Genomic DNA, 26301 nt, shown 5'->3' on the forward strand with positions numbered 1-26301 from the left:
AGGGCACAAGGGTAATAAACACCATTCAGATCTCAAAAGGTGTTGAACCATTCAGATCTGAATGGTTTCATTCAGATGTTGTTATTTGCTGAACCAAACACCTCCATGTCTGAGCGATTCAGAGCCAAGTGTCACGGGGTTACTTTTCGATCCCCGTGTGGCGTCCCCAAGTCCCCGAGGACAAGCCAATCCATCTCGCTTCTTTGTGTGGGTCACTGGTTTCGTCCTGCCTTGGACTCATCAGGAGAGCGGCGCCAGCTCTCGACCAGTGGTGCGTTCGTCGTTTGCACGACTAGGCACGTACACCTCTTCATTGACACTGACTCCGTCCCCCGATAAAGTCCAGGGCTAGCCAGTAACCCAAGCGTTCAAGCACAACCCACAGCATTGCGATCTTCAAACATTTGGCCCGTGACACTTTCCCACCACCATTTCATGCACGTCCTCGTGCATGCTCGCCGTCCCATACCAGCTCGCATACTTGACAATGCATGATCCCCTTATGTTGAGCATGATTCACTTTGGGAGGGTAGGACACCCGGAAGCATAGCAACAATGATCTTCTGTCGTGCTAGTTCAATATAGTACGTCAGTTTTGGTTTTAAGTGGCGCTGACGTCTGCCGCATCGGATTAGGTGCCGATGATTCACCTTGTTTCAGGAATACGGGAACCTGAATAATTGTAGCAGCTTTCACAAAACTTCCTTTTTACGGCGCTGCTAGGACCGTATATTTTTGAACATAACACGGAGGGCTTCACTGCAACTATACTTGAGCGGCTCTCACGATCCCATACTCGCGGAGTACAAAGACCTTTGCCGAAGCAAACCCATATTTGGTCTTCTCCCACCACCATTGCGCAACCATACTCTAAATGTTAAGCTCATTTGGTTAAGAGTCACGTTCCAACATATCCGAGAATCGTTCTGCTCTGATACCACGTTGTCACAGGGTTACTTTTCGACCCCCGTGTGGCGTCCCCAAGTCCCCGAGGACAAGCCAATCCATCCCGCTTCTTTGTGTGGGTCACTGGTTTCGTCCTGCCTTGGACTCATCAGGAGAGCGGCGCCAGCTCTTGACCAGTGGTGCGTTCGTCGTTTGCACGACTAGGCACGTACACCTCTTCATTGACACTGACTCCGTCCCCCGATAAAGTCCAAGACTAGCCAGTAACCCAAGCGTTCAAGCACAACCCACAGCATTGCGATCTTCAAACATTTGGCCCGTGACACAAGCCTCTTAATGGCTCCATTCAGACCCAAACAAACAGCCCCTAAGTATTATACTGGCTCTTAATGGTTCAGACCTCTTACTGGTTCAGCACTTAATGATTCAGACCTCGTACTGGTTCAGCACTTAACCATTTAGAAGTTGTCAAACAGCCCCTAACAATCTTTACCTTTTTTTTTAATTTGAAGATATATTAAAGGGTCATGCATAGTAATGTTATGACCCCGAGATCTATGGACGTAGTTTTTAAAAGGCTTAGTTTTGCTATTCAAAAAGGGGTAGCAGCGTAGCTTGTAGCCCGTTCACCAACTATCTCGATGTAAATTATTAAACTTGAGTGAATTTGTAAACAAGTCTTCATTAAAAACCTTTCGCATCTCATCACCCATGTCTATTCCTATTCAGTTAAATAATATTTCATTTAGAGTAAACTGCCATTTTGGTCTCTGAGGTTTGGTTAGTTTTACCACTTTAGTCCAAATTTGAAACTTTTTGCATCTGGGTCCCTGTAGTTTCATTTTCATTGCCATTTTAGTCCAAAAACGAAATCTTAAAAAAAAACCTACTATTTTGTCCTTTTCTAAAGGGCATTTTGGTCATTTTGCACAACTACCCACCCCCACCCCACAACCCCCTCTCCTTTTTCCTTTTTCCCCTTTTGCCTTCTTCATCTCTTTCCCTCAACTTATCACAATAAACCCTAGCACACACCCTCACTCCCTTCTCTCTCTTTGCTCATCGGTCACCGGAGCCGGCGGCGCCGATCATCGGCCGATACACCCACACACCCCACCCCGCCTGCATCCTCTCTAAAATACACACACCCGTTCGAAATTCGCTACTATCCGGTGAGCCGCTTCTTTCCACAATGGCTTTAGCAACCCTTGTTACATCAGAATTAGCTGTTCCAACAGGAACCCACATCTTGATTTCAAAACCTTTTTGTAGCTCAACACTGTTGAAGATCAACTGGGCAAGTGTTGTTTTGCCATTGCCACCCATTCCCCAAATAAAAACGATTGGTGGGCCACCCTCACTTGCTATCTTCCTTAAAAGATAATCTTTTTCACCATCTCTACCATAAATCCTGGACGGGTCAGCGTAAAAAAAGGGTAAAGTTTTCAGATTGAGTCCCAACAAGAGCAGCTTCTGCATCATTTTGGTTATACGGAACTGAAACAAACTGAAATGTCTTTTTTCTTGTATCAATGGGGACTAATGTTTGATTTATGTTTCAAATTTGGATAGCTACTTTTCTAAGAGGGGTCATTCGATTAGATCAAAAGCACGGGAAAACAAAGGCTAAATACATCTTATTGCGTAGATTAGACCTTGATGTGTTGCCGTTGGATGTGCTGCCGTTGGATGTGCTCCAGTCGGTCAACGCGTCGTCAATATCGTAGGTAGGATGTAAGTTTAAGATCTTTCAGCCAGGCTTTGATGTTTTTATCTTCAATCTGTTTCTTTTCTGCATCATGGAGAAGATAATTTGGTGGTGGGGCTCATGATGGTGGCTCTGTAGAAGTGGTGGTGGTGGTGATGATCTGCAAATAGAGAGAGAGACAGGGTTTTTTTTGTGGTGATATGCAGATAGAGAGGAGAGAAGAGGGAGAGACAGGTTTTTTTTTTAAATGAACATTTTGCCCATGAAGAAAGGACAAAATAGCAGGGTTTTTTTTTAAATCTGACCTGATTTCGTTTTTGGACTAAAATGGCAATAAAAATGAAACCACAGGGACCCAGATGCAAAAAGTTTCAAATTTGGACTAAAGTGGCAAAACTGACCAAACCTCAGTGGCCAAAATGGCAGTTTACTCTTTCATTACCAGATGCAAAAAGTTTCAAATTTGGACTAAAGTGGCAAAACTGATCAAACCTCAGGGACCAAAATGGCAGTTTACTCTTTCATTTATTTTACTATGCTTTTCTTCTTTCATTCAAAAAAAATATAGTGAAAAAACAGGGAGTAAATAGTGAATCCCTGTATTTAGGTAACTCTTTATCTTCCTCTTTAAATTACAGGAATGAGTTCCGAGGTATGAGGATGAGGATGAAGACCCTGATGTGGAGTGAAAAAGAACTTTTTTTTTTGTATTTTCCTAAACATTAGGGACGAGGATGGGGATAGGAACCAAATGGGAATAACTAATAACTAATAACCACATGGTTGCTATAGGATTTCAGTATACTAAAACTTTGTTTTGATAGGAACGAAGTTTTGTAAGTATTTCTGGTACATAAAGGGGGGGGGGCGCATTTAGAAAATATTTCTTATAATTTGCTGTAGCGGGTGCTATTTATATGTTGAAACATCCAAAAATGATAAAGGTGACTTTCAGAAGGGTTACATCAGTACGTCATCAAAATGTCACATTACTCATCGCAAAAAAAAAAAAAAAACCGCAAACGTAAGCGTGGAATGTATTGGCCTCTTTGAAACCTCCCACTTATAAATCCTTATTGGTTTAGAATCATTCCAAGTTTTCTTTTACAACTTCAAGACTCATAAATGATGTGCTGCAATACCTTGGGAAAAAAAAGAAGATATATGGAACCAACCCCCCCCCCCCCCAAAACACCCCAAGGGCCGGCCCTGGAGAGGGGTGAAGTGGGCGACTGGCCAGATGGACCGATTCATCCTATATATAGGGGGGGGGGCGCATTTAGAAAATATTTCTTATAATTTACTGTAGCGGGTGCTATTTATATGTTGAAACATCCAAAAATGATAAAGGTGACTTTCAGAAGGGTTACATCAGTACGTCATCAAAATGTCACATTACTCATCGCAAAAAAAAAAAAAAAAAAAAAACCGCAAACGTAAGCGTGGAATGCATTGGCCTCTTTGAAACCTCCCACTTATAAATCCTTATCGGTTTAGAATCATTCCAAGTTTTCTTTTACAACTTCAAGACTCATAAATGATGTGCTGCAATACCTTGGGAAAAAAAAAAAGAAGATATATGGAAACCCCCCCCCCCCAAAACACCCCAAGGGCCGGCCCTGGAGAGGGGTGAAGTGGGCGACTGGCCAGATGGACCGATTCATCCTATATATATATATATATATATATAGTTGTTTTAGATAAAAGAGTTAAATGTCATTTTAGTCCCTGTGGTGGTTTGGATCATTTTACCAGTTTAGTTGAAATGTTTCATTTTTCACCTGTGAGTCCAAAAAGGTTTCACCATTGCCATTTTAGTCTACTGGGTTAACTTCATCCATTTTTTCTGTCAACGAGAAGGGCAATTCGGTCATTTTATATGTAATTCTGTTAACTAGAAGGGAAATTTGGCCATATAAAATGACCGAATTGCCCTTCTCGTTAACAGAAATAATGGATTAAGTTAATCCGGTGGACTAAAATGGCAATTGTGAACCTTTTTGGACCCACAGACAAAAAATGTAACATTTGGACTAAACTGACAAAATGACCCAAAAGATAGGGACTAAAATGACATTTAACTCTAGATAAAAATACTATATTATTATTAAGTTTAAAACCCAATTTTGTTTGTTAAACCCAACAACCCATTAACATTTGATATAGTTTAGCCCACTGAATATTTAAACCCATTTGGCCATTAACCAAGTACCCAACTATACCCATTAACTTGAAAGCTATGTTTTTTATTTTCAGTTTTTTCATACATGTGTGATGAACTTAGGATGTTTTAATTTTGATTTCTGATCTTGACTTTTTTAGTAAGACTTTGTTCACTAGGCACTAATCATTGTAGAGTTCATATTGGATTTGTAGATATTATTGATTAAATTATTAAAGTCATTCCTTGTAGAAATATGCCCCCTAAATAGTTAGGTTTGGCTTAGCTTTTTGAAACAACTTATTCATCTATTGGCTTTTTAAAAAACCTAAGCTCCAAAATGATGTTTGGCAATGAGGGTGTATGTAAGGGGAAAAAGCCAATAAGTCACTTCATACTGACTTTTCCAAAAAGCTAATAAGTCAATAATTTGTTTCAAAAAGCTTAGCCAAACATGCCCTTATCTGGTAGTAAAAAAATGTAAAATGAGGAAAATAGAGGAAGAGAAAATAAAGTCAAGTCGGGGATATACACAAGTTTTTTTTTAAACAACCAGTTCTAATGCTAATATTGTTGCTACCGTGGATGAAGATTATGTTAATGCTAGTGTGGATTAAGATGATGTTAGATGGTAATACGAATGAAGATAATGTTGATGCTAATGTTAATCCTATTGATATTTCTTTTTCTTGAACTTTGGATGGACTTAATCCTAACATGATCAATATTTTGGTAGAGAAAATCAATTACTTTTTTGTATTGACGAGACTTTGGGTATGTTTGGCAAAAGTAGCTGGTGGCTGGAAACTGGTAGTTATAGCTGATAGCTAGTAGCTGTAGCTTTTTAGATATATTTGGTGTTTGACAAAGTAGCTAGAGCTTTTAATAAAATGTATAAAATGACCAAAATGAATATAACTAGAAATTTGAAAAGTTTGTGCATTAAAAAGTTCATTATCTTTAATGGTTAAAATAGTCATTTTTTCCCTAAAAGCTTGTATCTCCTTCTAAACGCTACCAGTAGGAGCGTTCAACCAAAAGCTTCAAGCTCCTTCAACCAAACAAGACTTTTTATTAAGAGTTTTTTCTTAAAAGCTTAAAGATAGAAGCTCTCGTAAAAACTTCATACCAAACATACCCTTTAAATGAACAAAAAGTTTTATTTTCATCTGAGGAGAATATTAAAGTCAATTACTTTTTATGTATTGTTGGTCAAGAGATTGTCTCTTGAAACAAGATTCGAACAATATCAACAATACATAAAACTAGTTGGTTTTTTGTTTTTGTTTTTTTTTTTTTGAATTTGAAGGAACTTGATGAAAAAGATCTTAAGTCGTGCTGTTATCTTCTTCAAGATGCATTTCAAGATGCATTGAAGTAGTATAAAGAAGAATCAAATATCGATGCTAATCAACTTTATATAAAACTGAACTTGTTTGAAACATTTTTACTTGGTGAAATTATCAGCCCTTTTGATGTTTTATACCATATGCATGAATTGCATATAGAGTCTAGTTGACTAATCCGGTAACACAATGGAATTAGCAGAAATAAGCTTTTCAAAATTGAAGTTGTTAAAGTCCTACTTACGATCCACAATTTCCCAAGAAAAACTTAATAGGTTATTGAGAACCATGTATAAGAGAGCATGAACTATAAAGAGTTGATTGACAACTTTGCTTCGAAATATGTTAGGAGAGCCTCATGTTTAAGTAATTGAATTAGATCATTTTGCTACAATACGTTTGTTTTGTTTATTATTATTATTATAACACGCAGACCAGGCGTAGTGGTAAGGGTAAATAATGCCCCCACCTTGGGCGTTTTCCGCCATGTGGCAGTCCAGTCAGCAAGGGGCATTATTGGGCGTTTTTCTAAAATTGGTGTAGTGGGGATGTGGGTATTATGTTAAAAGTGGTTTAAAGAATTAAATAAAAAAAACTAACCAAAAAAGAGGGATTCGCTAAGAAAAAGAGGGATATATATGATTGGCCATTGACTTTCCATTTGAGCGTGTTTTAAATCACGCTAGAGGGGATTTCTTGCGAAAAAACGCCCAAACACGCCCACGGGGGTGGGGTGCTTGGCGTGATGGGGCGTGTTTGGCTGTAGAAAACGCCGGACACCGCCCACAACGGGTGGTCTCATCATCGTATTATTGACTTTTTATATATACGAGCTATTGAGTTTATATCATAACCATTTCCTAATAGGAGGCCAAAGTCGGGTGGCACCGGTACTACGGGTCGGACCCCACAACATAAAAATACAAAAGCAACTAGAAAAACAGATTATTAAACAAATGATGTATTAAAGCCTACGAAATCCTATTAACACTCAGGTGAACAATCTAAACAACTATACACACGCTTATACATGGCGGTTCTACTAGCATATTAACCGCAAAATCTAAGCAAACTCGAGTAATAGAATAGATCCGGTTAAACGAATAATTAGATAAGAGAAAAACATCATTATCTACCTTGAACAAGACCACTGAACACCTGACTATTTCCAGCAAGAGTAGCTTCCCATTCCACAGATGACAAAAGAATATGTGAAAGTGTAATAACCACTTGTTTCATGTCGGGTCTCAATATCGGGTCATCCTCCACACATTGCTTTGCCAGCATGGCCATCTACACATCAGTCAAATTATGAAAATCAAAATTAAAGAATTAAAGATGTATATATATAGAGAGAGAAAGTATAATGTACTTCACGGTTTAGCGTACATTAACGTACGCGACGAAATAGATAACATGCGTGATTACAGTTTTGATCAACTTAACGTGCGTGATTATCAAAAAAAAACTGATCCCATGCGTTATTATTTTGATCCCATGCGTGATTATAAAAAAAACTGATCCCATGCGTTATTATCTGTTCCCATGCGTTATTATCTGTTCCATGCGTGATTATAGCCCTGATCTGACGGTTACCATTGTCGCGTACGTGAAGTATGATAAGGGCTTTTGTATGTTAACCGCCCCCTATATATATATATATATATATATAGAGAGAGAGAGAGAGAGAGAAAGTATAATGTACTTCACGCCTTAACGTACATTAACGTACTTCACGAAATATATAACATGCGTAATTATTTTTTTGACCAAAATAACGTGCGTGATTTTGGATCCCATGCGTGATTATGTGGTCCCATGCGTGATTATATGTTCCATGCAAGATTATACCCCTGATCCAACGGTTACCATTGTCTCCTACGTGAAGTATGATAAGCCGTGAAGTATGTTAACCTTTCTATATATATATTTCGTTATATTTTACTTAATGAGGGAAATCTACAAGTTGATTATTAATTTTATTTGAAAAATAAAAGATTCTTCAATTTTTGATTTTATACCAAAGCTGAACGGGTCAAAACAGGTCATTTTTAGTAGAGTAAAGTACACGGATGGTACCTACAGGCTACAGTTTACCAAAATTTTGGATTTAGTCCCTAGCTTTTCAAAAGTACAAGGATGGTCCCTGTGTTTGCACATCTTAACACATTTAGTCCTCAGCCAACAAATCTAAAAGTTTTTACACAGGTTCAAGTTAAGGACTAAATGTGTTACAAAGTGCAAACCACGGGGACCATCAATGTATTTTTGGAAAAAGTTGGAGACTAAATGCTTTGCAATGTGTAAATCACAAGGACCATCCGTGTACTCTAGAAAGCTAGGAACCAAATCCAAAATTTTGGTAAACCGCAGGGACCATCGGTATACTTTACTTTTTTAATAATAATTGTCACATGTGATTACAAAAATTATACTACAAATCTATAGTTTAGTAAAAAAAATTAGAAGGTTTTATACCTAAAAACAACGCTTGGCAACTTTTGGCATGTTCGACCCATTTCCTTTTTAGCTATTTTATTTTACATGTTTGATATAAAACAAAACATAAATCAACCCAGGGTGGGGTTCTAGAGTGAACACTAGTGATTCTGGCCATTGATCTACGCACATGTATGGCCAGGATCTCATCATCAAATCGTAAAATACACTAGTGTATTTCAACATCAAATCCTGGCCATTGATCTACACACGTGTATGGCCAGGATTAGTTCACTCAGTTCGCAAGCTACACTAGTGTTCACTCTTGAACCTAATCCTATCCAATCAACCCATTCATAAGTAAATGGGCCGAAACTCCCTCCCACCTGTACTCATTACCCATCGGATTCACGGGTCTATCCACAAGTATCAAGCATACCCGTTTCTTGCCAGATGTAACCAGCTAATCATGCTTTTGTAAACGATAAGACAATGCTCAAAAGATAAATCGAAATAACACCTTGAAAACACAGTCGTGAGGATATAAATCCATCAAATTTGGGTCGATGTGATCTTTTAAGCTTGATGTACTGATTGACTCAGAAGCGTTTTTAAGAAGTGCCATCATCTGCAATTTTTCCACAAAAGAATAACAAATTTGTGAAATTCATGTACTTTTGGTAATTGACAAATTTGACCCTCCAAACTTTTCTACTTGATAACTTGACACCTCATTTTTTTGAATTACTTTTACGACTTTACACTGCAACGACCGACACATTATTATACTTTTTTTTTATCTATGCCTAAACATGTTAATGCCTAAATTACTTTTACGACAATTGCTATATAAATTACTTTTAAGACTTTACACCGCAACGAACGAGACATGCTCTTTTTTTATCTATGTCTCGTGACGTTAATGTCACGAACATAACATAACGTGCGTAAAAAAGTAAAAAATCGCGTAATCACGTGCGGGCACCACACGTTAATGTCATCATCGTACAGTGTAACCGCAATGTTTATATAGGTTACACTGAGTTCGATCGGATACGTCGAAACACGCGTTTTCATGTGGTTAACGCATCACATATCGTGCCGCTAGCTATAAACAACTAAGGCGTCGTCGCCGCCGCAACGCGCTACCTATGGCAACAATCTAGTGTTCAAGAAAACGCATATATGAAAAAGATATAGAAAAAAAATTAATTTACAAATTAGAAGTAGACTTACAACAGATGCCAAAGTCCGTCTTTCAGAATTCTTTGTTACACCAGCTTCGGTTCGTATTATGGCATCTTTTCCTGATATTATCTCAAAAAGAATAACACCAAAGGCGTATACATCACTCTTAGCTGTCGCTAAACCATCCCTAAGGTATCTGTAACAATATATATAGTCATCAGTAACAAGTCAGTTAAGTAATTTAATAAATTCCTATAGAGGCAACACTTTCGGCTCGTTTATTGAAATGGACCGTGTGTTTATGTAAAAAAGCAACATAATGATTTTATATTGATTTGTAGCTGTATCACAATTTGATGATCAACCAATTAAAAAATGCTTCTATTTCGCATAAAATAAGATCATAGGTGTAGTAAAAATATAGGAGTAAAATGCACGGATAGTCCCTGTGGTTTGGTGAAATTTCACCTTTAGTCCCCAACTTTTCAAAATCACACTTTTAGTCCCTGTGGTTTGACAAGTAGTTACTCGGATAGTCCCCAAAGCGGATGAAGGCTACTCGGATAGTCCTTGTGGTTTACTCGGATAGTCCCTGTGGTTTGACAAGTTGTTACTCGGATAGTCCTTGTCATTTCACACCCACTTAACCAGAAAAAGCAACCTCCATCCGCTTTGGGGACTATCCAAGTAACAACTTGTCAAACCACAGGGACTAAGAGTGTAATTTTGAAAAGTTAGGGACTAAAGGTGAAATTTCACCAAACCACATGGACTATCCGTGCATTTTACTCAAAAAATAGGGACTGGCTTAAAGTATGTTGTTATTATGTGTATTTAATGGATTATGTCTTTGACAAGTTAAACGAAATATAAAATAAATTGGCCAAAAGAGGAAACAGATCAAGTGGGTCAAAGTTACCCAAAATTATTTATAGAGTAAAGTACACGGATGGTCCTTATGGTTTATCGAAATTTTGGATTTGGTCCCTAGCTTTCCAAAAGTACACCAAATAGTCCTTGTGGTTTGTACTGTGTAAGTTGTAACGCATTTAATCCCCAGCCAACAAACCTAAAGGTTTTAGCATGTCCAAGTTAGGGACTAAATGTGTTACAAAGTGCAAACCACAGGGACCAACCATGTACTTATGCAAAAAAAAAAAAAAAAAAAAACTAGGGATTAAATGCGTTACAAAGTGCAAACCACAGGGGACCAACCATGTACTTATGCAAAAAGTTGGGGATTAAATGCGTTACAAAGTGCAAACCACAGAGACTATCTGCATACTTTTGGAAAGCTAGGAACCAAATCCAAAATTTTGGTAAACCACAGGGACCATTCGTATACTTTACTCTTATTTATACGGGACCCAAACTCATATGAATAAACTTACTCTGGAGCTAAGTAACCGTAAGTTCCCACCACTCTTGTCACGGAAGCTTCACCGTCATTGCTTCTTCCAACAAGTTTTGCCAACCCGAAGTCCGATATCTAATATAATTCAAAAATAATCACATATATGAAAATGTAACATTTGGGAACTCAAATGTTAAATTTTAGACAATGATGCTAGCTAGATCAAGTACCTTGGCTTTGAAGGCATCATCAAGTAAAATATTGCTTGTTTTGACATCACGATGTACATAATGAGGTTTTGTATGTTCATGTATATATTCCAATCCCCTTGCGGTGTCGAGCGCAATTTGAACCCTCATGATCCAAGAAAGTGTTGTATGACCTAGAGTGAAGTCAAATTTAAGAGTTAAATGCCATTTTAGTCCCTGTGGTTTGGGTCATTTTGCCAGTTTAGTCCAAAGGTTTCATTTTTAACCTGTGGGTCCAAAAAGATTTCACAGTTGCCATTTTAGTCCACTGGGTTAACTTCATCTATTTTTTCTGTTAACAAGAAGGCCAATTCGGTAATTTTGTATGTAATTCTCTTAACTAAAAGGGCAATTCAGCCCTATAAAATGACCGAATTGGTCTTCTCGTTAACAGAAAAAACAGGTTGAGTTAACCCAGTGGACTAAAATGGCAACGGTGAAACCTTTTTGGACCCACAGGTTAAAAATGAAACCTTTGGACTAAACTGGCAAAGTGGCCCAAACCACAGGGACTAAAATGGCATTTAACTCCAAATTTAATTAATAAAGTTTTTATTATTTACAAAATTGAATTAAATTTTGTAAGAGGTTCTATGCATTAAAACATCTAGGGTTGTAAACGAACCGAACGAACACGAACAAATCGTTCATTAAGGAATGAACATGTTCATGAACGGTTCACGAACGCTTACCGAATGAGATTTCTTGTTTGTGTTTGTTCATTAAGAAAATGAACACGTTCATGAACGAACTGTTGACGAACACTTGTCAAACGTGAACGTAAAAGAATGCAAACGAACACAGACAAATGTTCATGAACATAAATAAACACAAATGAATGTTTCAGAAACAAGAAAAAAGATTACGAAGAATCCACCAAAAAATAAATAAATAAGTACTTACTGTAACTATCAGAACATAATTGATATAATTATCATAAAAATTATTAACACACAAATTAACAGGTTTGTCAAGCTTTAACACAGACTGAAATTGAAATGCTCAAACGAAGAATGTTGAGGTGTATAGTATAACTATGGTTTTTAAAACTAAAACCAATAAAAAATAATACAAAACAAAAAAAAAAAACATTTAATTGAACGAACATAAATGAACACATTACCGAACGTTCACGAACATAAACGAACGCAGCCTCTGTTCATGTTTGTTTGTTTAACTTATCGAACGGGAGTTCTTTTTTGTGTTTGTTCATTTACTAAACGAACGAACATAAACGAACTTCCCGCCTAATGGTTCATGAAATTTTCGCTAAACGTTCGATTCGTCTACAGCCCTATGTCTAACAAATTTGGCCAACTTCCTTTTTAGCTAATATATATTCTATCTTATCCATTTGAATCTAAAGAAAATAGTATAAGTTATAACAAGGAAATTCCAATTCATATTATTGAATAACACTGTCTATCTTAAGGTAAAAAAGAAAAGAGTTAAATGCCATTTTAGTCCCTGTGGTTTGGGTCATTTGCCAGTTTAATCCAAATGTTTGAAACGTTGCCATTTTAGTTCAAATAGTTTCAAAAGTTGCCTTTTTAGTCCACTGAGTTAACTTCATCCATTTTTTTTGTTAACTAGAAGGGCAATTCGGTCATTTTTTATGTAATTCTATTAACTAGAAGGGCAATTCGGCCATATAAAATGACCGAATTGCCCTTCTCGTTAACAGAAAAAATGGAAGAAGTTAACCTAGTGCACTAAAATGGGAACGTTTGAAACTATTTCGACTAAAATGGCAACGTTTCAAACCTTTGGACTAAACTGGCAAAATGGCCCAAACCACAGGGACTAGAATGGCATTTAACTCAAAAGAAAATTACCTTTGTTTTGAGGATCATGCAGGTGACTCTTAAGGGAACCTTTTTGAGCGTATTCATAAATGAGGAACAGCTCATCATCCGTAGCAGCATAACCAATCAGTTCTACCTTGTAATAAGAAAACCAGACAAACGTCAATCTTTGAAAAAAAAAAGAATAAAGGTGGCAATTTTGACCCATTTACTTAAAAAGACGGGTCGTAACTCGTACGGGTAATGCTTTATCACCAACTAATCAAATGGGTAAATCTAAAACTTATTAAAAAATGTAAGAGGTTAAATGCGTAAAGTACACGAATGGTCCCTGTGGTTTACCAAAATTTTGGATTTGGTCTCTAGCTTTCCAAAAGTACACGGATGGTCCCTGTGGTTTGCACTTTGTAACGCATTTAGTCCCCATCCAACAAATCTAAAAGGTTTTAGCATGCCCAATTTAGGGACTAAATGCGTTACAAAGTGCAAACCACAGGGACCATCCATGTACTTTCGGAAAAAGCTAGGGACTAAATGCGTTACAAAGTGCAAACCATAGGGACCATCCATGTACTTTTGGAAAAAGCCAAGGACACTAAATGCGTTACAAAGTGCAAACCATAGGGACCATCCATGTACTTTTGGAAAAAGCCAAGGACACTAAATACGTTACAAAGTGCAAACCACAGGGACCATCTGTGTACTTTTGGAAAGCTATGGACCAAATCCGAAATTTGGTAAACCACAAGGTCCATCAGTGTACTTTACTCTAATAAGTACCATCGCCTTACCAAATTTGTATGATGAACCTTGCACAAAACTTTCATTTCAGCCATGAACTCCTTAGTTTTTGTATCGGTCATTCTTTTGATAGCAACTTCCTATAGTTATGTAAAAACAAAGTTGTGACTAAGGGGTAGTTTGGGAAATTTGGAACATGAAGGCAAAAAATAACAATGCCAACCTGATCACGAAGTAACCCGTAGTACACAACACCGTATGTTCCATGTCCAAGAAGATTCGATTCAGAGAAGCAATCCGTAGCTGTATATAATTCTTCATATAAAAAGACAACAGGCTTTTCAATGTCAAACACACCGGTCCCGATAACTGCAAGAATAAGACAAAATCACTATAACAGTTATATGTAAACATCATATAATTGTCTAATGACAAAATCACTATACCAAATTTGGTCCCTAGCTTTTTAAAAGTACATGGATGGTCCCTGTGATTGACCAAAATTTTGGATTTGGTCCCTAGCTTTCCAAAAGTACACGGATGGTCCCTATAGTTTGCACTTTGCAACACATTTAGTCCCTAGCCAACAACTGTAAAGGTCTTAGCATGTCCAAGTTAGGAACTAAATGTGTTACAAAGTGCAAACCACAGGGACCATCTGTGTACTTTTGGAAAGCTAGGGACCAAATCCAAAATTTTGGTAAACCACAGGAACCATCCGCGTACTTTACTCTATAATTGTCTAATGACAAAATCACTGTAGCAGTTTTATACCAAAATCTGGCCAAAACATGTCTAATGACCAAATTGCCCTTATATATTTTAAAAAGGAGTGAATTTCAAGGATTGTCCTTTATCTTTATACCCATTTTCAGGCGCTGTCCTTTATGTTCAAAATTGACGAGTTTTGTCCTTTATGTTTTCATATCATACACGTTTTGTCCTTTAGGCCTAACCCAGTTAGTTTTTTCAGTTAAATTTGGTCATGTGCTTTGCACATGAGGGCATTTTTGTCAATTCAAAGGTTGCAGAAGCTTTGAGCTGTAAATCTGCCGTTGAACTTACCTTTGAATTGACAAAAATGCCTTTATGTGCAAAGCACATGACCAAATTTAACTGAAAAAACTAACTGGGTTAAGCCTAAAGGACAAAACGTGTATGATATGAAAACATAAAGGACAAAACTCTTCAATTTTGAACATAAAGGACAAAACTCTTCAATTTTGAACATAAAGGACAGCGCCTGAAAATAGGTATAAAGATAAAGGACAATCCTTGAAATTCACTCTTTAAAAAGGCAATAAAATAATACCATTGTAAAAAGCTACCAATAAATAAAGATAGTCAAAAGAAGTTTGAATTTTCAACCTTTTGGAATACTCGTATGACGGCCACTAGATTCCCCGATATTTTCTCTCCAATTATCCGATTCACTGCTGAATTTTCTTGAACTAAAACAAAAGCTCGTTGCCCTTAAGACACGAAACTTATGAGAAACTTTTTCAACTTCTGGATCCTTTGCATGACTCCGTGGGGAATCATCAAAGCAAACCGATGATCTTGAACAGATAAAAAAACCTACGACTGCTACGATTAGTGACAAACAAACCCCCAAGCTTCCTATGATCCATAGGTATGGTACACGAGCCTTATACTTGTCTTGATTTACTGCACAGGAGAACAATATTGTTTATTGTCGTATCGTAAAATCTGTACGACGGATTATATTGTGTAATAGCATGACAGAAAAAGACTTAACATAACAATTATGTATGATTAACCTCTTATATTTTAAACTTAGAGTAAAATGCCATTTTCGTCCTTGGGGGGGGGGGGGGGAATATTCCACGGTCCTCCCAACCGCCAAGGTGATCCCACCTCGCAGACCGCCACCCAGCAAGCCTGGGTCTGGGGGTAAATCCGCTACCGTAGGGACATTGGGAACGAGCAAGACTCGAACCCGCCACCTCCGGGTTAGAATGCGGGCTGGTGGACATTGGGCTGACACCCAATGGTTCATTTTCGTCCTTGGGGTTTGACCAGTTTTGCGACTTTCATCCAAAGGTTTGTGTTTCCGCATCTGGATCCAAAAGGTTTGAAATCTTGCCAGTTTCACCCGGTTCGTTAACTCCATCCATTTTTCTCTGTTAATTCAAGGGTATTACCGTCGTTTTTGTTAACTTAAAGGGCAATACGGTCTTTTTCACTTTATGTAAAAAGACCCAATACCCCTGAAAAAGACTGAATTGCCCTTTAAGTCAACAAAAAAAGACGAAAATACCCCTGACTTAACGGAGAAAAATGGATGGAGTTAACAAGCTGGATGAAAATGGCAAGATTTCGAACCTATTGGATCCAGATGCGGAAAAACAAACCTTTGGACGAAAGTCACAAAACTAGCCAAACCTGGCATTTTACTCTTAAATTTAATATAAATATTTTTAAAATGTTATATTTACTTAGTTACGTAATCAACTTATTAATAACAATTACAAATAAAGAATCAAAAAAATTTAAAACTATATTCAATATTGTACTCATTTTATAGATCTCAATGAGATTGTTTCAATAATACATGTCATAAATTAATATTTACCTTTTGTATTGCATATTTAATAAAATATGTGAATTATAAAAACTCGGTGTAACATGGCGCATAGGGATAAATCAATGTATTCATGGCTTAACATGACAATATGCAAACGTCTTCTATTTCTACTAGAGTCGACAAAATTTATAACAGGTAAACAATACAAACCTACGTTACAATATTACCTGCAACGTCGGTAACAAACAGCGGAGCTGGAGCTGGAGCTGGAGCTGGAGTGATGTTCTCTACAGGATACGGCTCACCGGGAACTACAACAAGATTGATGCTAAATTAGATCCCGACACTGAATCAGAATACAAGCTTGTGCACATTAAAACTAAACTACCTTCCTCAGTCAGACCTAGTCCCGGTGGCGGAACCAGAACGATTTAGTTAGGGGGTCATCATAAGCTTATATTCTATACCAGTTCAAATTAGGGAGTCCATCTCTAAGTTTGTTCTTTAAAAACTCAAAATTTATAAATAAAAATTCAAAAAGTTCCGATGATCGGAGGCTCAACGGACCCTCTTGACCCCCTCTGGTTCCGCCCCTGATACCTACAATCTCAAATTCAAAGCATATAAAGCTAAAACAAACATGTAATCCAACAAATACCAGAATTCAAAGGTATGTAATAAACCCGGCCAACGGTAACATTATCGGAATCACTGATCCCATTAACAACCTCAATACTATCCATACTAACACCAAACCGACTCGCCAACAACTCGACACTATCCCCATCCTCCATCACATAACTCATCAAATAATTCCACAACCCACTCGAACAACCACAAAGCAACCGCAACGACACCACCGCCCCGATACGCGCCGATCGCGTAAAATTCCCCAAATACCCTAACCCTCCGTACGCATCCACCACCATACCGTACAGATCCTCACCGTTCTCTCTCACAGTATACGTCGTACTCGTCAAATACACATTACTAGTATTCGTATTAGTATTGTTAACAACAACTAGTGGTGAACGCGCACACGAACAATTCTTCTTAACGAACACGTTACCGTTACCGTCAACTGTGAGGGCTTCCGGTGACACATCGAACATGCTCATGAGTACAGTTAGGGTTTGGTTTGGTGTGGGTTTGAAAGCGATAAACGCAGTGCATTCACGAGATGTTTCAGTGCAATTTAAGGGTGTAGAGTGTGAATTAGAGTATGAATCGCATAACTGCGAAATGTATAGGATCGTTAGGAGTGAATTTAGGAAGTGAAAGGGTTTTTGAAGCGTGAAATTCATTGATGAGGATGAATGTTGAAGAGGATGAATGAAGATGAGCAAGTGTTTGTTGTTGAATGTGGAGAGTGGAGAGTGGAGTGACAGAAAAAGAGATGTAGCTTTCTTTAGGTATGTGTTGTTGATGTTGTTTTGTTTGTTTCACTTTTTTGTTTTTTTTTTTTTTAACGAGTAACAAATAATATAAGAAAATGTGAATGAGGTGGTTGTGGTGGAGTGGTAAGAGGAGGTTTGGTGTTTTAACTGATTCAGGTTTGATTCTTGCCATCCTTATTATTTATTAGTTTCTGGTACATGTTGATGATGGGAAACTAGGTGGAGATCGTTGGTTTGTTCGTTGAACTGAGCGGATTTTACCTCACGACATTATCGTGTCTTCGGGCGGGTGTTCATGGACTTCGGTCCTAGGTGAGGGTTTTCCCCGGTTCGGAGGCGAATGTATCCTGATATGATGAATTTCGTCAATAGCTCATTTGGAGGATTTGTTGGCCAATTAATATATATATACAATATATATAGAGGAAGGTTTTAACGAGAACGCTAAATATTGTGAGAACGAATGGAAAAAATGCGAGAACTTGGTCAAAAATCATTTAATTTCGAAATTTTTTTACACTTATCATTATTATTCGAATACAATGTTAGGAATTAAATTTACACGTTTAAATTTACATATATTCGTAAATATTAAAAAATTATACATGTGTAAGTTTTCTCATTTACAAATGTGTAAATTTGTTGTATTTAATAAATTTACACATGTGTAAAATTTTAAGAAGAGTCATTTTGAAAGGATAAAAGAATTATTTGATATTGTAGATTTTTTTTTTTTGATGTTGTATTTTAATTATATTGAAGATTGTATTAAGAAAATGGTTTTGATTGGTTTTCTGACTTTCTCATTCGTTCTCACTGTTTGGCTCACAATATTTAGCGTTCTCAATATAATTCTTCCCTCTATATATACATATATATATACACACACATATGAGGTTCCTATAATAACAAGACTTTTTTGTGATAAATGTGAGGATGCATAGGAATTAACATGTAGACATCACTTTTTGACTGAAGCATGATGTTTTGGGTTGTTTTGACAAGAAAAACACTAAACATAACATTTTAAGACACAATGCAATGAAATCTAGGCAAACATAACATTTTAAGATACAATACAATGAAATCTAGCCATGAAATTTAAGACACAACTAAAATTCACTGCTTACACTTAAAATACACTACTTAACGTTCTTGACATTGTGTTTTAAGTTTTAAGCCTATAATTTATTGCATTATGTATTAAATTGTTATCTTTGATGTTTTCCTTGCCAAAACAACCGAAAACATCATGCATTAGTCCAAAACATAATGCATACATATCAATTACTATGTATTCTCACACTTTTCATGAAAAATATCTTTTTTAGATAAACCTAAACCTATATATATGGAATCACAACAAGAATAATCTTGGGCACGAGAAAAATCTCAGAATGTATATATACAATTATTTTTCACCATTATTTTTCATTTTTTTCATTCTACACCATTTTTTTTTTATTTTTTTACCACCTACCCAAACTCCCTCTAGTTAACCTCTTTGAGCCTAAACCTTTTCATTTCTTAACCCAAAACCATCACCTTTTTACCCATCTAAACCTTTTTATTTTTAACCCTTTATTTTAGTAACAACGTTCGGTTTTCTAATAACTTTTCCTTATCGAAATATATATATATAGGGAGAAGATCATGCGAGAACCACCTCTTATTGTGAGAACCGCGGGAACCAATGTGAACACACCCAAAATGCCTAAAAATAACTAAAAATCACACAAAAACATTTTTTTAATATTTTTTATATAAAAATCGCTACTTTTCGAAGCCAAAAAAGAAATTTTTTTTGGCCACTAAAAGTAGCGATTTGAGCATAAAAAATATTAAAAAAAAATTTTAGATTTATTTTTTTAGGTTTTTTGGGGGTTTAGTTTTTAGCATTTTAGCTTGGGGGGGGGGGTTAGGTTTTTGGGGGGTGGGGGAGGGGGGTTTAGGTTTTTTTTTTTTTTTTTTTTTGGGGGGGGGGGGGTAGGTTTTTTTAGATTTTTTTAGCTATTTTAGGTTGTGTTCACATTGGTTCTCAAGGTTCTCACAATAAGGGTGGTTCTCGCATGAGCCCCTCCCTATATATATATATATATATATATATATATATATAGGACAATGCTAGATAGAAAACCCTAAAAATTTGAGAAAACCCTAGAAAACCCAACCTCCCGACCTTTTTTTTTTTTGAAAAAAATAACACATGTAATATACATGTTTTTAAGAGTTTTGAGCCAAAAAAGCGCCGAGTGGATGTTTTTAAAAAAAAAATAAACAAGTTTCAGCAACTTTATCACTAACATGTGTTAGACAAAAAAGTGCTGAAACTTGCTTATTTTTTTAAAAAAAACCACTCGGCGCTTTTTTGATTTTTTTGGCTCAAAACTCTTAAAAACATGTATATTACATGTGTTATTTTTTTCAAAAAAAAAAGTCGGGAGGTTGGGTTTTCTAGGGTTTTCTCAAATTTTTAGGGTTTTCTACCTAGCCCTACCCTATATATATATATTGATGAAACCAAACAAACAAACAAGTTCATCAAAAATAACTTTGTTTGAAACAAGTGGTTCATCAAAATAAAATAAAAATGTGAAAAATAAAAAAGTTTTTCAAAAAACCGACGTTTGTTACGCCTTTCGCCCTTTTACTAACCACTAACCCAACCACCCACCTTTAGCCCAAGCCTAACCCTTCACCCAAAAAGTCCTCTTGATATTTACAAAGGTATATAGTTAAAAAGGAGGAGGATTGATCGCTTGGCAAGCTTATGGTAGGAGTAAATTCCATGCCGCTCTCGAGTGATTCACTAAAAATACACCTTCGGCCAAGTGTTGAGTGATTCCCCCGTGAGGTATGTGAACTTGTATATAAATGCAATTTTAAAAAGGTATGTTATGCCCTAATAAATAATTTATCTTATGAAACGTTTTTAATAAATCATGACGAATAGGATTGTAAATAAATAAAAATAAAACCTAAATAATCTTGGAATTCCCGACACTCTATGACAAGCCCAAAAACCTTCTCTTCTACCCATTCCATTTGGGAATGAATAAAGCCACATTATAAAGAGTTTTGCTTGAGGACAAGCAAAGATTCAAGTGTTGGGGTATTTGATGTGCACAAAATGCAACATATAAATTACATCAATTATGGCTTAAAACTAACCCTTTTTAGTACTAATGTTGGAAAAAGTGTGCTTTTATCTTCCTTTTGTATTTTCAGGATTAAATGAGCTCAAAATAACAAAAGAAGCAAAAAATCAGCAAAATCTAATATAACTACAAGAAAAGGAACAAAAGTGATATGCCCGACCTCGCGACAGCATCTTCCCAAGCAAAACAAAGAAAACAGAAGACTGAACACGCCCCGTGCTCAGCGAGCACGGGGCCGTGCCCAAGAAGCAGCAGAAAGGACAAACTCATAGAAGCTTCTACTGCCCACCACGGGGCCGTGCCCAGCGGACACGGGAGCGTGGTCAACTTGCTGCAGGCGCATTTATTGTAATTGCGAATTACAATTAATGAAGAGAGAGTGTGTCAGATGGACACGGGGCCGTGCCCGAGCTTCTGTTCAGCCTATAAATATGAGTGTTTGGAGCTCTTGCAACTCATCCCTTGGCACACCACATCTCTCACACTTCACCTACCACCCACCACCATCACAACACCATCATCCACCACCATCATCCATTGTCCATCATAGAGTGTGTGAGTCGTCTCGGGATCCAAGATTGATCGTAAGAGTTCTTGACAATCAAAGGCCATGTTTGCCTAAGTCTCTTACATCACTTGGTGAAGACAAGTGTTTAGTGTAATACTTTTTATTTTTAATCTTTTGCACTTTTTAATTGGTTTTGTATTAATGACTTTAATTACCAGTTTCTTATGTTGAAGGTGATTCTTCCTTATCGTTTGTCCGTTGTGTCTTGGCATTATTTTACTGTCTATATAAAATAAAAGATTTTCACCATTCATATCTCCACGGTCTATATGGAGGTATGTTGGCTACCTGGTCGGGGGTTAAGGGAACAGTTTGGTAAGAGTCTTGCCATTGTTCAGTGTATAGATCCTGCAAAGGACATGGGTCAAATTTAGTAGAACCTCCTTCAATACCCAAAGGTATTGGATGGCGGGGGTCCAAACTCTTTGATCCCCTCATAAGTTAAACTACTATTAAAACTTTAACCCGGCTACTTAGGACTGTATCCCTGCTGACTCAGACTACTTAGCCGAAGGTAACGTCGCCTTCAAAAGAGGGGCCTACCACATTATGCATTAATAACTTAATTAATTATCTTTCAATAATCCGACCCTTTAGGATTGTATCCTTGCTGACTCAAACTACTGGGTTTGGGTAACGTCACCTTCAAAAGAGGGGCCTACTACAATAACTAAGATAATCTCTTAAACAAGTGCAAAAGTGCGAAAATAATCAAAGGTTACACTACACACGAGTCGGATCCAAGTGATTCACCTTGTCTATCTGTTTTTCTTTTATTTTATTTTTCAGCATGTTAGTTAGTTTTATTTTCTTAGTTTAAAAACCTTTTTCTAACATTTTGATTTGATTAGACGTTGAGGATAAACCGGTATTTAAAGCTCTTGTGTCCTTGGACGACCTTGGTATCTTACCAACACTATACGACGTCCACGATGGGTGCACTTGCCCATATGTGTGTTTAGTGTTAGTAAATATCGTGTTTTATAAATTTAAAACTTGGCTAAAAAGTGTAAAAGGGCTTAAAATATATACCTAATATATATCGCACTTCACACGCATCAATAAATAAGAAATTGGTAAACCTTATAAGTTTGATCAAAATTTTAAATTTTGTCTTGACATTAATGTTTATGTGTTGTAAATTGTTTGAAGTTAATGTTCCGTTCAATAAGTCAACGCTATTGACTGGGTTTTGACCCATAAGAGGTAATTCATTTATTTAGATTAAATGACATATTTTGCGGAATGATTTATAATGTTTTTTTATAAAGCTATAAAATAAATATTATAATAAACCTAATCAAATTGAGTTTTATATTATGGACTTTTGTTAATGGGCTGAAAGAAAGACAAGAGGAAAGGATGTGGGCTTGTGGCCTATAAGATTTTAGTTTTAACCTAATCCTTTGCTATATAAGCTTAAACATAGGTTAAGACAAAAGTTACTTGTGTTGGTGCATAGTCTGTGACAGCAGCTTAGATTTGGTCTTTGGATATCTTGTAATTAGTAAAACGATAAACAGTTAGCGGGTTTAGCTTTGTATTAGTGAGATTATAGAGTTTGGGCTAAACAAAACCCATATTGGGTCTAGGGGGACGAATTGGGCCTTTCCCATGTAACAAACCCTAGCCTAATGTTGCAACCTTGTGTTATATAAACAAGGCTTGGCTTTAGGGTTTAGGTTAATCAGCCAAAACAGATTTTAGAGAGAATTCGTGAGAGTGCTTAGGGCTTGGACGAATTTGGTTGTTAGGGTTTAGATTGATTGTAATTCTTTGTGATTGATAATCAATAGAAACCCGGTTTGAAAGTGAATTGCTGATTTCTGTTCCTACACGTTTTCTGCTATACTCTGATCAAGAGGATTCCGCACTCTTGATTAGATTGACAATTCTGTGAAAGATCCATACATCAAGGGGACCAACAATTGTTAATTTTCTAGCATAATTAACAATTTCGCAGCAAATTTAACATCTACACTGGTTGATCAACGATTTTGTGACCTAGCAACTCGGTGACCGGCGAAATTAAATCCAAAGGTGACTTTGGTAACCGTATAATTGTCCTCAGTGACATTATTACGGTGATCGGCAAAATTAACAGTCGTCGTAATAGCGAACTTGATCAGGCTAGCGAAATTAACCAGCAAAATTAAGAAACTGACCAGCGAAATTAACTGATTCACCAACGAAATTAACAGAGAAATTAAAACCAGCAAATTTAAAAGTGGTGGAATATTTTCTGGGAAACGTAAGAAAAAATTCACGTTTTTGCAAATAGAAATCGATCCGTAGCTCATTTGACAAAACCGTCTGCACCGTCGAATTCCTTGGATTTTTAGGACAAAAAAAAAAACTCTGGAAAATCCCGAATTCGGTTTTTGACGTTATATATCATTGGATTCGTCTTTTCGAGACGATTCTAACGGTGTAATTTGGTAACCACTGTTTTCGGAGATATTTTGTACGGTTTTCTCAGTCTGCATCGTTTAAAATGTCGAACATGACCAATTTGAATGCACCTAAGATGATGAAGGTGGAGAATTATCTTACATGGAAGGACAACTTCCAATCCTTCATTGAATCTCAGGATGCACGCATGTGGATCTGTATTGTAGATGGGTACACAAACCCAACACACGACTTTGAGGACAGACCACGTAGAACAGACTATGTGAACATACAAGAGGATGATAAAAAGATGTATGAGGCTGAAAAGAGAGCCTTGTCTGCAATAAAGATGTCCTTACCTGATAGCATCAAGCATACCTTCAAGAAGTACACAAATTCAAAGGATATGTGGGATGCATTACAAAAGCGATATCAGGGAAATAAGAGTACCACTCAGGCATTTATGGCAGAGATAGTGCAAGTTGATGAGGTTGAAACTACTGTGAGTGATGATGAATCTCACGTGGAGAATGCTGAAGTAAAAGTGGATGCAGAAGTAGAGAAAGAGAGTGAAGCTGAACAGGTTGTTGCTGATGAAACTACAGAAGTTCACAAGGAAGAGGTACAATCTAATTTGTGTTTAAGATGTCGTGAATTACAGGGTGAGGTTGACAGGTTGTTAACACAAAACCAAAGTCTGGTAAGCGAGATGTCTAGCATAAAAGAGTCAAACTTCTTTGCTAAAAGAAACGAATCTTTATACTTGAAGAAGATAAGAGGTTATGAAAGTGAGATTGAATCTTTAACCTGCACACTAAACGAAAAACTTTAAGTCATAGACTTAGCTCATGACATGATGGCTGAGAAAACAAAAGAGGTTTCTGAAAAATGCAAAGAGTTGTCAGATGCACAACTAAAAATTGTTGAACTTGAAAAGAAATTAGGTCAATTCAGAGACTCTACTTTTGTTATGAAGCACATGATGGGTGGGTTAAAGAAGAGTAATGACAAAACTAGTTTGGGCTTCCAGGGCTTTAATGAAGTCCAACCTCCTCTTAGTCATGACTCATGACTATTCTTTCCTGCCTGATGAAGATGAGCTAACAGACTTTATTTCAACTGCACCAAGTAGTTTCGCATCCACATCAAGTCAAAGTGAGGGGTCTGAGAGTGATGATGCTAAGAAAAACAATAACATGGAACATTTGAAAAAGCAAAATTCACCTCCTAAGAGCAAAAATCAAACTTTTGTTAAAAAGATTAATTTTGTTCAAGGTAGTGATATGAAAAATGAAACCACTGTTATTGAAAAAGAATCAAATGTGGAGTTTGCTAAAAATAAAAACAAAGAAATATCTGAATCCAAGCAAACTGAACCAAATTCTTCCAAGGCATCATCATTATCTGATAAGGGATCTACCTCAGAGACTCCAGCTAAGAAGTCTTTGAAAAGGAGATCGTGCTTCAGGTGTCACATCAAAGGACATGTAGCTAGCTGTTGTCCAACAAAAAAAGTGAAGCACAAATTAGTGAAAAACAGAGAGGGAAATCACCAGAGAAGAAAGGTGATAGTGAGAAGAAAGGCTCAAATTCTCCAAAGCAATCTGCTCCTAAGCAACCAGAGAATGTTGATGTTGGTGTAGATAGGGCTGAAAAAGTAACTCCACAAGTTCCTCGTTTTCAAAGAAATCAACCAAGATTTCAGCCTAGATCTCCACCAGGCAAATTTGAGAGACCTAGAAGCAGTTCACCAAGAATGAACAATTATAATTCTAATAATTTCAGAAGTCAAAGTCAATATCAAAATCGATACCAAAATAATGGTGGTCGAACTTTTTATAACAATGGCTTTAGAAATTACAACCATAATGCTTCTTGGAATCAAAATTCAAGGTTTCAAAATCAAAATTTCCAAAGGTCAAATAGTCCAAACGTATACAGGAACCCTCAGTACCTGAGACCTTATGGAAATCAAAATCAAATTCCATCAACAGGTCTAAGATCCAAGACTCCTGTTAGGAGTAATGGATATTAGATGGATGTTCAAGTGGTTGGTGAATTTGGACGACCCAAGACCATTAAGGCTTGGGTCCCCCAATCTAACTAATTTCTTAGTTGGTGTGTGCAGGAGCTGCTAAGGAGGATTGTAACACCCTGCTTTTTCATACTTTCCATAATTAGAAAGCTCGCCTTGTAATGCTATTTTTGGAAATCTTGTATTATTGTAGTCTTCTTTTCGTTGTAAAATCCGAGACTTGGTGTAACAACTCGAATTTTTGTGTCCAATGATGTGTTAACACGTGTCATTTGATTACACGTGGCATCTACAATAAATAAAGGGCT

General features: G+C 36.8%; 1 protein-coding gene across 1 annotated transcript; it reads right to left on the reverse strand.

Annotated features, from left to right (window-relative positions):
• Window positions 1–7051: 7051 nt before the first annotated feature.
• Window positions 7052–17858, reverse strand: LOC110909156 (lysM domain receptor-like kinase 3). The gene is made up of 11 exons (XM_022154176.2): window positions 17103–17858; window positions 16672–16755; window positions 15265–15564; window positions 14120–14265; window positions 13947–14036; window positions 13186–13291; window positions 11333–11484; window positions 11140–11237; window positions 9797–9944; window positions 9081–9188; window positions 7052–7414 (listed from the first exon to the last, which is right to left on the reverse strand). Exons 1-11 carry the CDS (start codon window positions 17746–17748, stop codon window positions 7250–7252), a joined length of 2043 nt encoding a protein of 680 aa, XP_022009868.1. The 5' UTR covers window positions 17749–17858; the 3' UTR covers window positions 7052–7249.
• Between the last annotated feature and the right edge of the window lie 8443 nt (window positions 17859–26301).

This window comes from Helianthus annuus, chromosome 2 (assembly GCF_002127325.2).
Source record: "Helianthus annuus cultivar XRQ/B chromosome 2, HanXRQr2.0-SUNRISE, whole genome shotgun sequence".
In the NCBI taxonomy this organism is placed as follows: domain Eukaryota; kingdom Viridiplantae; phylum Streptophyta; class Magnoliopsida; order Asterales; family Asteraceae; genus Helianthus; species Helianthus annuus.